The sequence below is a fragment of the Hyla sarda genome, chromosome 13 (genome assembly GCF_029499605.1).
Source record: "Hyla sarda isolate aHylSar1 chromosome 13, aHylSar1.hap1, whole genome shotgun sequence".
NCBI classification, from domain to species: domain Eukaryota; kingdom Metazoa; phylum Chordata; class Amphibia; order Anura; family Hylidae; genus Hyla; species Hyla sarda.
This window is the reverse complement of record NC_079201.1, coordinates 4,780,353-4,797,089: the sequence shown is the minus strand read 5'-3', so window position 1 is coordinate 4,797,089 and position 16,737 is coordinate 4,780,353. Positions and strand designations below refer to the sequence as shown.

The following is a 16,737-nucleotide window of genomic DNA, read 5'->3' as shown; positions in this document are numbered from 1 at the left end:
CACACAGCTCTACACCATATACTATATACACACAGCTCTACACCATATACTATATACACACAGCTCTACACCATATACTATATACACACAGCTCTACACCATATACTATATACACACAGCTCTACACCATATACTATATACACACACACACAGCTCTACACCGTATACTATATACACACAGCTCTACACCATATACTATATACACACACAGCTCTACACCATATACTATATACACACACAGCTCTACACCATATACTATATACACACACAGCTCTACACCATATACTATACACACACAGCTCTACACCATATACTATACACACACAGCTCTACACCATATACTATATACACACACAGCTCTACACCATATACTATATACACACACAGCTCTACACCATATACTATATACACACACAGCTCTACACCATATACTATATACACACAGCTCTACACCATATACTATATACACACACAGCTCTACACCATATACTATATACACACACAGCTCTACACCATATACTATATACACACACAGCTCTACACCATATACTATATACACACACAGCTCTACACCATATACTATATACACACACAGCTCTACACCATATACTATATACACACACAGCTCTACACCATATACTATATACACACAGCTCTACACCATATACTATATACACACAGCTCTACACCATATACTATATACACACAGCTCTACACCATATACTATATACACACAGCTCTACACCATATACTATATACACACACAGCTCTACACCATATACTATATACACACACAGCTCTACACCATATACTATATACACACACAGCTCTGACACCATATACTATATACACACAGCTCTACACCATATACTATATACACACACAGCTCTACACCATATACTATATACACACACAGCTCTACACCATATACTATATACACACACAGCTCTACACCATATACTATATACACACACAGCTCTACACCATATACTATATACACACAGCTCTGCACCATATACTATATACACACAGCTCTGACACCATATACTATATACACACACAGCTCTACACCATATACTATATACACACACAGCTCTACACCATATACTATATACACACAGCTCTACACCATATACTATATACACACAGCTCTACACCATATACTATATACACACACAGCTCTACACCATATACTATATACACACAGCTATACACCATATACTATATACACACAGCTCTACACCATATACTATATACACACAGCTCTGCACCATATACTATATACACACAGCTCTACACCATATACTATATACACACAGCTCTACACCATATACTATATACACACACAGCTCTACACCATATACTATGTACACACAGCTCTACACCATATACTATATACACACAGCTCTGCACCATATACTATATAAACACAGCTCTACACCATATACTATATACACACACAGCTCTACACCATATACTATATACACACAGCTCTACACCATATACTATATACACACACAGCTCTACACCATATACTATATACACACAGCTCTACACCATATACTATATACACACAGCTCTGCACCATATACTATATAAACACAGCTCTACACCATATACTATATACACACACAGCTCTACACCATATACTATATACACACACAGCTCTACACCATATACTATATACACACAGCTCTGCACCATATACTATATACACACACAGCTCTACACCATATACTATATACACACAGCTCTACACCATATACTATATACACACAGCTCTACAGCATATACTATATACACACAGCTCTACACCATATACTATATACACACACAGCTCTACACCATATACTATATACACACAGCTCTGCACCATATACTATATACACACAGCTCTGCACCGTATACTATATACACACAGCTCTACACCGTATACTATATACACACACACAGCTCTACACCATATACTATATACACACAGCTCTACACCATATACTATATACACACACAGCTCTACACCATATACTATATACACACAGCTCTACACCATATACTATATACACACAGCTCTACACCATATACTATATACACACAGCTCTACACCATATACTATATACACACAGCTCTACACCATATACTATATACACACAGCTCTACACCATATACTATATACACACAGCTCTACACCATATACTATATACACACAGCTCTACACCATATACTATATACACACACAGCTCTACACCATATACTATATACACACAGCTCTGCACCATATACTATATACACACACAGCTCTACACCATATACTATATACACACACAGCTCTACACCATATACTATATACACACAGCTCTACACCATATACTATATACACACACACAGCTCTACACCATATACTATATACACACACAGCTCTACACCATATACTATATACACACACAGCTCTACACCATATACTATATACACACACAGCTCTACACCATATACTATATACACACAGCTCTACACCATATACTATACACACACAGCTCTACACCATATACTATATACACACACAGCTCTACACCATATACTATATACACACACAGCTCTACACCATATACTATATACACACAGCTCTACACCATATACTATATACACACAGCTCTACACCATATACTATATACACACACACAGCTCTACACGATATACTATATACACACAGCTCTACACCATATACTATATACACACAGCTCTACACCATATACTATATACACACAGCTCTGCACCATATACTATATACACACACAGCTCTGCACCATATACTATATACACACAGCTCTACACCATATACTATATACACACAGCTCTACACCATATACTATATACACACAGCTCTGCACCATATACTATATACACACACAGCTCTACACCATATACTATATACACACACAGCTCTACACCATATACTATATACACACAGCTCTACACCATATACTATATACACACACAGCTCTACACCATATACTATACACACAGCTCTACACCATATACTATACACACAGCTCTGCACCATATACTATATGCACACAGCTCTGCACCATATACTATATACACACACAGCTCTACACCATATACTATATACACACACAGCTCTACACCATATACTATATACACACAGCTCTGCACCATATACTATATACACACAGCTCTACACCATATACTATATACACACACAGCTCTACACCATATACTATATACACACACAGCTCTACACCATATACTATATACACACACAGCTCTACACCATATACTATATACACACACAGCTCTGCACCATATAGACAATCCCCTCTGTGCTCAGAGGAAAGTCATGAAGCGGAGGAGGGGTAAGAACTTGGACAATCCCCTGTGTGCTGAGAGGAAAGTGATAGGGCATGGGAGGGTGGAGAAACAACACCAAACTGACAATCAGAGGACTACACAACTTCCATCAGGAGAAAGGAAGAAGCCAGGAGCTGCTGAGACAACACCACACTGATTAGATCATTTCCCACTTCTTTATTATGTCCCTTCCCTGTTGGATGACATGACGGTGTAACATGATGACATCATATTTAGTCCTTTACAAATTGAACATAAACATGGCTTCTCCCCTGCATGAATTTTCCTATGTGCAACAAGAGTGTTTTTGAGAGTAAAACATTTCCCACATTCAGAACAGGAAAATGGCTTCCCCTCTGTATGAATTTTTTGATGTATACCAAGATCTGATTTCTGGTTAAAACATTTCCCACACTCTGAACATGAAAACGGCTTCTCCCCTGTGTGAATTCTCTGATGTGTAACAAGATTAAATTTCCGGCTAAAACATTTCCCACATTCTGAACATGAAAAAGTCTTTTTCCCCGTATGAACTGTTTGATGTGTTAAAAGATTTGATATCTGGTTAAAACATTTCCCACATTCTGAACATGAAATTGGCTTCTCTCCTGTGTGAATTCTTTGATGTCTAACAAGATCTGATTTCTGTCCAAAACATTTCCCACATTCTGAACATGAATATGGCTTCTCCCCTGTGTGAGTTCTCTGATGTGTAACGAGATTTGATTTGCGGTTAAAACTTTTGCCACATTCTGAACACGAAAATGGCTTTTCCCCTGTGTGACTTCTCCGGTGTTTAGAAAGAATAGATTTTCGGATAAAATTTTGTCCACATTCTGAACATGAAAATGGCTTCACGCCTGTGTGAATTCTCTCATGTGTAACAAGATCTGATTTCTGGCCAAAATATTTCCCGCATTCTGAACATGAATATGGCTTCTCCCCTGTGTGAGTTCTCTGATGTGTAATGAGATTAAATTTCCGGTTAAAACGTTTCCCACATTCTGAACATGAAAATGTCTTCTCCCCTTTGAGAGATCCTTGTTGTTCAACAACAGTCTGTGATGAACCAATAGATGGCGCTTGTTTACTAGCATCTGAAGATAGGTCTTTGTTATAAAAGGGTAAGGTGTCACCTGAGGTCATGACATATACCCCGTGTACCTCATGGCGTGTGATGCCGGGATCATGTGCTTTACAATCAGAAGATAGAAGTCCATCTGAGCTCCTTATATGGTCATCTGCTGAAAAAAATTAAGTTTATTACTTTTGACTCATACCTCTAAAATCATATTGTTTAATTACATTTCCATATATAAAACACAAATTGTAGCAAAATTAATTGATAAACTGACAAAATTACATTTCAACAATACGCAATCTACAGGGTTTATTGGAACAAAAAAAGGCCCAATGACAAAGTGAATCGGGATTCCCCTTCAAATCAGGAATAATAAGGATATAATTTTAAGGATCTGAAATGGAATTCTGAAAAAGATATGATAGCTGGTTAAATCATTTCCCACATGCTGAACATGAAAGAAGCTTTTCTCCTTTGTGAATTCTGATGTGTAACACGGTTATATTGGTGGTTAAAACATTTCCCACATTCTGAACATACTGACATAGAAGGTGAGTAAAATGTGTGAGTGTTGTGTACAGTCAGTGATCAGTACTGACCTGGTGGGTATAGTGTGTGAGTGTTTTGTACAGTCAGTGATCAGTACTGACCTGGTGAGTATAATGTGTGAGTGTTGTGTGCAGTCAGTGATCAGTACTGACCTGGTGAGTATAATGTGTGAGTGTTGTGTACAGTCAGTGATCAGTACTGACCTGGTGAGTATAATGTGTGAGTGTTGTGTACAGTCAGTGATCAGAACTTACCTGGTGAGTATAATGTGTGAGTGTTGTGTACAGTCAGTGATCAGTACTGACCTGGTGAGTATAATGTGTGAGTGTTGTGTACAGTCAGTGATCAGTACTGACCTGGTGAGTATAATGTGTGAGTGTTGTGTACAGTCAGTGATCAGTACTGACCTGGTGAGTATAATGTGTGAGTGTTGTGTACAGTCAGTGATCAGTACTGACCTGGTGAGTATAGTGTGTGAGTGTTGTGTACAGTCAGTGATCAGTACTGACCTGGTGAGTATAGTGTGTGAGTGTTGTGTACAGTCAGTGATCAGTACTGACCTGGTGAGTATAATGTGTGAGTGTTGTGTACAGTCAGTGATCAGTACTGACCTGGTGAGTATAATGTGTGAGTGTTGTGTACAGTCAGTGATCAGTACTGACCTGGTGAGTATAATGTGTGAGTGTTGTGTACAGTCAGTACTGACCTGGTGAGTATAATGTGCGAGTGTTGTGTACAGCCAGTGGTCAGTACTGACCTGGTGAGTATAATGTGTGAGTGTTGTGTACAGTCAGTGATCAGTACTGACCTGGTGAGTATAATGTGTGAGTGTTGTGTGCAGTCAGTGATCAGTACTGACCTGGTGAGTATAATGTGTGAGTGTTGTGTACAGTCAGTACTGACCTGGTGAGTATAATGTGTGAGAGTTGTGTGCAGTCAGTACTGACCTGGTGAGTATAGTGTTGTGTGCAGTCAGTGATCAGTACTGACCTGGTGAGTATAATGTGTGAGTGTCGTGTGCAGTCAGTGATCAGTACTGACCTGGTGAATATGATGTGTGAGAGTTGTGTGCAGTCAGTACTGACCTGGTGAGTATAGTGTTGTGTGCAGTCAGTGATCAGTACTGACCTGGTGAGAATAATGTGTGAGTGTTGTGTGCAGTCAGTGATCAGTACTGACCTGGTGAGTATAATGTGTGAGTGTTGTGTACAGTCAGTGATCAGTACTGACCTGGTGAGTATAATGTGTGAGTGTTGTGTGCTGTCAGTGATCAGTACTGACCTGGTGAGTATAATGTGTGAGTGTTGTGTGCAGTCAGTGATCAGTACTGACCTGGTGAGTATAATGTGTGAGTGTTGTGTGCTGTCAGTGATCAGTACTGACCTGGTGAGTATAATGTGTGAGTGTTGTGTGCAGTCAGTGATCAGTACTGACCTGGTGAGTATAATGTGTGAGTGTTGTGTGCAGTCAGTGATCAGTACTGACCTGGTGAGTATAATGTGTGAGTGTTGTGTACAGTCAGTGATCAGTACTGACCTGGTGAGTATAATGTGTGAGTGTTGTGTGCAGTCAGTGATCAGTACTGACCTGATGAGTATAATGTGTGAGTGTTGTGTACAGTCAGTGATCAGTACTGACCTGGTGAGTATAATGTGTGAGTGTTGTGTACAGTCAGTGATCAGTACTGACCTGGTGAGTATAATGTGTGAGTGTTGTGTGCTGTCAGTGATCAGTACTGACCTGGTGAGTATAATGTGTGAGTGTTGTGTACAGTCAGTGATCAATAATGACCTGGTGAGTATAATGTGTGAGTGTTGTGTACAGTCAGTGATCAGTACTGACCTGGTGAGTATAATGTGTGAGTGTTGTGTACAGTCAGTGATCAGTACTGACCTGGTGAGTATAATGTGTGAGTGTTGTGTGCTGTCAGTGATCAGTACTGACCTGGTGAGTATAATGTGTGAGTGTTGTGTACAGTCAGTGATCAGTACTGACCTGGTGAGTATAATGTGTGAGTGTTGTGTGCAGTCAGTGATCAGTACTGACCTGGTGAGTATAATGTGTGAGTGTTGTGTGCAGTCAGTGATCAGTACTGACCTGGTGAGTATAATGTGTGAGTGTTGTGTACAGTCAGTGATCAGTACTGACCTGGTGAGTATAATGTGTGAGTGTTGTGTGCTGTCAGTGATCAGTACTGACCTGGTGAGTATAATGTGTGAGTGTTGTGTACAGTCAGTGATCAGTACTGACCTGGTGAGTATAATGTGTTAGTGTTGTGTGCAGTCAGTGATCAGTCCTGACCTGGTGAGTATAATGTGTGAGTGTTGTGTGCAGTCAGTGATCAGTACTGACCTGGTGAGTATAATGTGTGAGTGTTGTGTGCAGTCAGTGATCAGTACTGACCTGGTGAGTATAATGTGTGAGTGTTGTGTACAGTCAGTGATCAGTACTGACCTGGTGAGTATAATGTGTGAGTGTTGCGTACAGTCAGTACTGACCTGGTGAGTGTAATGTGTGAGTGTTGTGTACAGTCAGTGATCAGTACTGACCTGGTGAGTATAATGTGTGAGTGTTGTGTACAGTCAGTGATCAGTACTGACCTGGTGAGTATAATGTGTGAGTGTTGTGTACAGTCAGTGATCAGTACTCACCTGGTGAGTATAATGTGTGAGTGTTGTGTGCAGTCAGTGATCAGTACTGGCCTGGTGAGTATAATGTGTGAGTGTTGTGTACAGTCAGGGATCAGTACTGACCTGGTGAGTATAGTGTGTGAGTGTTGTGTGCAGTCAGTGATCAGTACTGACCTGGTGAGTGTAATGTGTGAGTGTTGTGTACAGTCAGTGATCAGTACTGACCTGGTGAGTATAATGTGTGAGTGTTGTGTACAGTCAGTGATCAGTACTGACCTGGTGAGTATAATGTGTGAGTGTTGTGTACAGTCAGTGATCAGTACTCACCTGGTGAGTATAATGTGTGAGTGTTGTGTACAGTCAGTGATCAGTACTGGCCTGGTGAGTATAATGTGTGAGTGTTGTGTACAGTCAGTGATCAGTACTGACCTGGTGAGTATAATGTGTGAGTGTTGTGTACAGTCAGTGATCAGTACTGACCTGGTGAGTATAATGTGTGAGTGTTGTGTACAGTCAGTGATCAGTACTGACCTGGTGAGTATAATGTGTGAGTGTTGTGTACAGTCAGTACTGGCCTGGTGAGTATAATGTGTGAGTGTTGTGTACAGTCAGTGATCAGTACTGACCTGGTGAGAATAATGTGTGAGTGTTGTGTACAGTCAGTGATCAGTACTGACCTGGTGAGTATTATGTGTGAGTGTTGTGTACAGTCAGTGATCAGTACTGACCTGGTGAGTATAATGTGTGAGTGTTGTGTGCAGTCAGTGATCAGTACTGACCTGGCGGGGGCGCTGTAGGGACGTCCTCTGTACACGGATCATCACCCCTCACATCTGTCTCCTCTTTCACCATTATGTCTGGAGCATTAATGTTCTTCACATCTTTACTCTGATCCATAAGCTGTGAAAGAAATATTGTAGAAGTGACATGGAATGTTCTAGATGAACTGATCCTGAGCACAGGAGCCTCCCAGCTCTTCTACACATCATAGGGAACATATCATGGAACCTTCTCTCCCTTATCTACCTGATAATCCTGGAGGACATTGTCATCTCCTTCTGAAGAATCCTCTGGAGGAAGAGGACGGGGACATCTCTCTGGTTTTGTAGGAAACACATCCAGTGAGTGAATCCATTGTGTATATAGAATAAATGCAGTGTGCGGTGTGTATATAGTCATGTGTATTACCTGCTGATGTGAGGGGCTGCTGATCCTCCATCATGACTATGTCCGCTATGTACTGATCCTTGTGTCCTTCTAAATACTCCCACTCCTCCATGGAGAAATAGACGGCCACGTCCTGACACCTTATAGGAACCTGACACACACAATGATACAGTCATCACCCCCATCCCTTCATAGCGTTACTGTATAATGTCCCAGCATTCCCAGCAGGGTCACCTCTCCAGTCAGCAGCTCCACCATCTTGTTGGTGAGTTCTAGGATCTTCTGCTCATTCATCTCCTCATGTATCAGGGAGTGAGGTGGAGGCCCCGGGATTGGCCTCAGGGTTCTTCCCCATCCTTCACACACAGGGGCCTGATGGCGCCCCCTAGAGGTCTTCTTCACCACCGTGTAATCCTGGTTATGGGGACACAATAATACATATCACTACATCACTCCCAGAATCCCTCACCTCTCCAGTCATATCATGTGATTACCATAGAGAAGAATGAGGTCATGTGACATCACTCCCAGAATCCCTCACCTCTCCAGTCATATCATGTGATTACCATAAAGAATGAGGTCATGTGACATCACTCCCAGAATCCCTCACCTCTCCAGTCATATAATGTGATTACCATAGGGAAGAATGAGGTCACTCCCAGAATCCCTCACCTCTCCAGTCATATCATGTCATTACCATAGAGAAGAATGAGGTCATGTGACATCACTCCCAGAATCCCTCACCTCTCCGGTAAGCTGGAAGAGTATCTCTATGGTGAGGTGTATTATCCTCTCCGCCATCTTGTCTCTGTCCTTCTCCATCATTGATGGTCGATCAGGAATATTCTCTTCTATAGAAGAATCAGCTGAGAGGATCCTGGATTGTAGGGACCTGAGGGGACAGAAGAGGAGACGTGGAGGATCCACACACAGTCCTGGAGGAAGAAATACACATAATACAGAGGAGATAATACAGGGGATGTTGCGTCTTCTCTATGGACCATGAGGTGAAGCACTAGTCAGGACAGATCTTCCCTGTAATGATCTGCAGGTCACATGCATCTAGTATTATGGCTGGAGACCATCAGCAGGACTATGTAGCGCCCCCTAGGGTTGAATAGTCATGGATCACTTTTCCAGCCTTGGCCTTCATAGTCCCGAGATCTTATCCTATAGACATCTCTGAGGTAGGACGATCTTGTCTGATCAGGTCAGGACTTTTATCTAATGTGTGATGACAAGTGGCCCTACCCACATTGGTCAATATTCCTCCCGAAGGCCAAAGGTTGTCCAACCTGCTACTAGATGGGTGGTGGGTCCAGTAAGGGCGCTGATCGGCGTTCGGTGACCGCACTTGTCCAGACCTGCGAGGCCTTCGGCAAAGCTTCGGGGGCAAAAGTCAACTGCAGTAAGTGGGAAGCTATGCTCTTTGGAGAGTGGCACCAGGCTTCTTCCGCCCCCTTCCCCTTTACTGTTAAATCAGACTTCATCCAAATTCTGGGAGTCTGGTTCAGGAAGGAGGGAGCGGCCCTTAAGTCTTGGCAAGACCGACTAGGAAAGATGAATTCTAAGATTGGACTATGGCGCTCCAGAAAGCTCTCTATGGAGGGCAAAACACTGGTCCTGCGGAGTGAAGTTTTGCCTGTGCTCCAGTACACCGCACAGTCCTGCTCCCCCCCCCCCATGCCACCATTTGCAAGGCCATCACCCGGACAGTGTTTCGCTTCATCTGGGGCAAAATGGACAGAGTCAAGAGGACTGTGATGTATAAGGAGCCCCGCAAGGGTGGGAAGGGAATACCCGATATCCCCACTTTACTCCGGGCCTCCTTTGCATGTGTCAGCGTGCAGCGGACTCTTGTAGAACAGACTGGCTCAGCGGGCGGGTCCAAGTCTCGCTTGTTCCTCTTGCCCCTCTGGAGACAGCTGGGCTGGGAAAGGTGGGACAGCTCCATCCCTTACAACTGGAACACTCCCTGGTTCTATGGGGATGTTGTCCGGTTTGTGAGGGAGCACCAGCTGGAGGGACTGAAACCCAACCTATGGAAGCCAAAGACCATCTACAAGCTCGTCCGAGCTAAGGACTGGTAGGAACTTGTTCCGGGGCTCTCTGCGGCCACGGCAGAAACTGTCTGGACTAATATGGCTTCAAAGCGGCTTACCAATGGACGCAAGGACTTGTCGTGGATGGCCATTAAGGGAGGACTGTCTCTCAGGTCATTCATGCACGCCCACGACCTGTGCAGAACCCAGTACTGCCCCCGGTGCCCCTACGTGGAGGAAACATCTTTGCACATGTTTTGGCAGTGCCCCTTTGCGCAGGGTCTGTTGGATGCCCTGCAACATGAACTTGGAGACTCTGTACCAAGCACCTATCGTACCATTCGGTGCTTTACGGTCTGTTCCCTGGGACCCACGACGTGGAGGCCATGCGTCTTATGAACTGTTTTAAGGACGCTGTGTGGCTTGCCAGGAAGCGCCTCATTATCAACAGGGAGAACATGTCCGTCCGGGACTGCTGCAGGTTCATCAGGAGCCTGCTCAGAGACTATTCCATCTTGGACAGACTGCCCTCGATAAAGAAGAGGAGTGAAGACCCCTCTCCTTCCATCATGTCCCCCTGAAGATACAGCCCAGTGATCCGCCCTCTCCCTACCCCCAACACAGTCACCCATGCCCCCAGCCCCGCCCCATAGCCCACACCTCTACCCCGATCACAGATTGTATTGTTTGGATTCCTCGATTTCTTGTGTTTTTCTCTTATAGGATTGAGCGGAGTGTTAGAGTAGCATGTGGTACGGTGTATAGCTCAGCGAACATTTGCTGCGTATTGTGCCGTCATGCTTTGTGTCATTGTAATGTATTGGATGACTTGTAATGAGTGATCGAACAATAAAGCTCTTTCAATAACGGTGGGTCCAGTAAGGGCCTAATCCAGTGTGGTGGTGCCAGGACCTCAGCATTGAGCTTTAAGGCTCTGTTCACACAGGGTTAATGTTGGGCCGGTCAGAAACACATTAGTAGAAGTGTTTCGGATTCCAATAAGCTAAAATTGAGATTCAAAGCTGGAAAATACCCATTAGGGTCATAGGCTCCTCCCAATCTCTAACCCACTCGCAACGTTTGTCCTCCATAACACAACACCTCCATATTGGAACAGAAAGACCGGTCAGGGAACTTCATCACCAAAACACAACAAACAGGTCGGTTAGATTCGGCATAAACATTGGGCAGACGGTGGGGTCCTCCCCCCCAAAAAAAAACTAAATCAGTGGGCTCAAACTGTGGCCCTCCAGATGTTACAAAACTTCAACTCCCATACAACACCAGAGCTAAGATGTAAGCCAGAAGTACACGCACTGATAATTCCTCCCTTATTTGTCTGGCCATTCTCAACACATCCTGGGCTAATGAATTTTATCAGGGTTTCACAACCAGGGCGCCTCCAGCTATTGAAAAACTACAACTCCCAACATGCCCGGACAGCCGTTGGCTGTCCGGGCATGCTGGGAGATGTAGTTTTGCAAGAGTTGGAGACGCACTGGTTGGAAACCACTGACTTAACCCCTTAATGACAATGGACATAAATGTACGTCACGGTGCGGTGGTACTTAACGCACCATGACGTACATTTACTTTCCGCCATGACCGCGAGCACCGATCATGCGCAGTAGGTCCCGGGTGCTATCAGCAGCCAGAGACCCGCCAGTAATGGCGGACATACGCGATTGCGCGGATGTCTGCCATTAACCCCTCAGATGCTGTGATCAATACAGATCGCGGCACTGCAGTACTTTAAATGGATGATTGGATTGCCCGTAGCGCTGCCGCGGGGGATCTAATCATCCAAAATGGCGGCCAGAGGTATAAAAATGTGCAAAATCCCCTACGAATAAAAATGCAAATCATTCGTTTTTAACGTAAAAAAAACTAAAATGAATAAACATATTTGGCATTGCTGCGTGTGTAATAGTCTGAACTATCAAAATATATAGTTTCCCATACGGTGAACGCCGTAAACGTAAAGAAAAAAAGTCCAAAATTGTCGCTTTTTGTCACTTTTTTTTTTTTGGGGGGGGGGGGGATAAAAAGTAAAATATAAGCAAAATTGGTTCAGATAAAAACTACAGATCACAGCGCAAAAAAAAAAAAATGAGTCATTATACGGAAAAATGAAAAAGTTATAGGTGGTCAAAACGGGGCAATATCAAACATACTAATTTTGTTAAAATAATTAGCGATCATTTTTACCGTAAAGTGTACGGCGTGAAAACAAAACCCTCCAAAATGTGCGGTTTTCTTTTCAATTTCCCCACATAAATAATATTTGTTTGGTTGCGCCGTACATTTTATGGAAATATAAGTGATGTCATTACAAAGTACAATTGGTGACGCAAAAAACAAGCCCTCATATGTGTCTGTGGATGGAAATATAAGAGAGTTATGATATTTAGAAGGCGAGGAGGAAAAAAACAAAATGCTAAAAAAAAATATTATAAAATAAATTGGCCTGGTCCTTAAGGGGTTAAGGTGAGCGGTTACACGATCTATCAGGGTCATACACGAGGTGATGAACACAGTAACCATGGCAACAGACGGCAGCTACAGAAGCCTGTGAGGGAGAAAACATCCACAGGAGGGCGACACCGAGAACTGAGGAATCTCCACATACCTGACCTGTATACAGGAGCCTGTGCTGAAGGACCTGATGGCATGTCATGTGACCAGTCACATGGGTGGGCGGAGTCAGGCTGAGCTCTGAACCTTTATACACAACACTCTGCACTGTATACTGTATATACAACTGTACACCGTATACTATATACACACAGCTCTGCACCATATACTATATACACACAGCTCTACACCATATACTATATACACACAGCTCTGCACCATATACTATATACACACAGCTCTACACCATATACTATATACACACACAGCTCTACACCATATACTATATACACACAGCTCTACACCATATACTATATACACACAGCTCTGCACCGTATACTATATACACACAGCTCTGCACCATATACTATATACACACACAGCTCTACACCATATACTATATACACACAGCTCTACACCGTATACTATATACACACAGCTCTACACCATATACTATATACACACAGCTCTGCACCATATACTATATACACACAGCTCTGCACCATATACTATATACACACAGCTCTGCACCATATACTATATACACACACAGCTCTACACCATATACTATATACACACACACAGCTCTACACCGTATACTATATACACACACAGCTCTACACCATATACTATATATACACACAGCTCTACACCATATACTATATACACACACAGCTCTACACCATATACTATATACACACACAGCTCTACACCATATACTATATACACACAGCTCTACACCGTATACTGTATACACACAGCTCTACACCATATACTATATACACACACAGCTCTACACCATATACTATATACACACAGCTCTACACCATATACTATATACACACACAGCTCTACACCATATACTATATACACACACAGCTCTACACCATATACTATATACACACAGCTCTACACCATATACTATATACACACACAGCTCTACACCATATACTATATACACACACAGCTCTACACCATATACTATATACACACAGCTCTACACCATATACTATATACACACACAGCTCTACACCATATACTATATACACACAGCTCTACACCATATACTATATACACACACAGCTCTACACCATATACTATATACACACACAGCTCTACACCATATACTATATACACACACAGCTCTACACCATATACTATATACACACACAGCTCTACACCATATACTATATACACACACAGCTCTACACCATATACTATATACACACACAGCTCTACACCATATACTATATACACACAGCTCTACACCATATACTATATATACACAGCTCTACACCATATACTATATACACACAGCTCTACACCATATACTATATACACACACAGCTCTACACCATATACTATATACACACAGCTCTACACCATATACTATATACACACACAGCTCTACACCATATACTATATACACACAGCTCTACACCATATACTATACACACACAGCTCTACACCATATACTATATACACACACAGCTCTACACCATATACTATATACACACAGCTCTACACCATATACTATACACACACAGCTCTACACCATATACTATATACACACACAGCTCTGCACCATATACTATATACACACACAGCTCTGCACCATATACTATATACACACACAGCTCTGCACCATATACTATATACACACACAGCTCTACACCATATACTATATACACACACAGCTCTACACCATATACTATATACACACACAGCTCTACACCATATACTATACACACACAGCTCTACACCATATACTATATACACACAGCTCTGCACCATATACTATATACACACACAGCTCTACACCATATACTATATACACACACAGCTCTACACCATATACTATATACACACACAGCTCTACACCATATACTATATACACACAGCTCTACACCATATACTATATACACACACAGCTCTACACCATATACTATATACACACACAGCTCTACACCATATACTATATACACACACAGCTCTACACCATATACTATATACACACAGCTCTACACCGTATACTATATACACACACAGCTCTACACCATATACTATATACACACACAGCTCTACACCATATACTATATACACACACAGCTCTACACCATATACTATATACACACACAGCTCTACACCATATACTATATACACACACAGCTCTACACCATATACTATATACACACAGCTCTACACCATATACTATATACACACACAGCTCTACACCATATACTATATACACACACAGCTCTGCACCATATACTATATACACACAGCTCTACACCATATACTATATACACACACAGCTCTACACCATATACTATATACACACACAGCTCTACACCATATACTATATACACACACAGCTCTACACCATATACTATATACACACACAGCTCTACACCATATACTATATACACACAGCTCTACACCATATACTATATATACACAGCTCTACACCATATACTATATACACACACAGCTCTACACCATATACTATATACACACACAGCTCTACACCATATACTATATACACACAGCTCTACACCATATACTATATACACACACAGCTCTACACCATATACTATATACACACAGCTCTACACCATATACTATATACACACAGCTCTACACCATATACTATATACACACACAGCTCTACACCATATACTATATACACACAGCTCTACACCATATACTATACACACACAGCTCTACACCATATACTATATACACACACAGCTCTGCACCATATACTATATACACACACAGCTCTGCACCATATACTATATACACACACAGCTCTGCACCATATACTATATACACACACAGCTCTACACCATATACTATATACACACACAGCTCTACACCATATACTATATACACACACAGCTCTACACCATATACTATACACACACAGCTCTACACCATATACTATATACACACAGCTCTGCACCATATACTATATACACACACAGCTCTACACCATATACTATATACACACACAGCTCTACACCATATACTATATACACACAGCTCTACACCGTATACTATATACACACAGCTCTACACCATATACTATATACACACAGCTCTGCACCATATACTATATACACACACAGCTCTACACCATATACTATATACACACACACAGCTCTACACCATATACTATATACACACACAGCTCTACACCATATACTATATACACACAGCTCTACACCGTATACTATACACACACAGCTCTACACCGTATACTATA

General features: G+C 42.1%; 1 protein-coding gene across 1 annotated transcript in view; it reads right to left on the bottom strand.

Moving 5' to 3' along the window:
- Positions 1-3,509: 3,509 nt before the first annotated feature.
- The window catches only part of LOC130297660 (oocyte zinc finger protein XlCOF7.1-like), a 96,448-nt gene continuing 83,220 nt past the window's right edge, over positions 3,510-16,737 (bottom strand). Inside the window, exons 13-19 of the mRNA XM_056550371.1 lie at positions 13,355-13,497; positions 9,538-9,685; positions 9,028-9,207; positions 8,815-8,944; positions 8,653-8,723; positions 8,406-8,526; positions 3,510-4,610 (exon numbers count right to left, since the gene is read on the bottom strand). Coding sequence (XP_056406346.1) covers positions 3,547-4,610; positions 8,406-8,526; positions 8,653-8,723; positions 8,815-8,944; positions 9,028-9,207; positions 9,538-9,685; positions 13,355-13,497 — 1,857 coding nt within the window. The 3' untranslated portion in view covers positions 3,510-3,546. The remainder of the gene's footprint in view (positions 4,611-8,405; positions 8,527-8,652; positions 8,724-8,814; positions 8,945-9,027; positions 9,208-9,537; positions 9,686-13,354; positions 13,498-16,737) is intronic.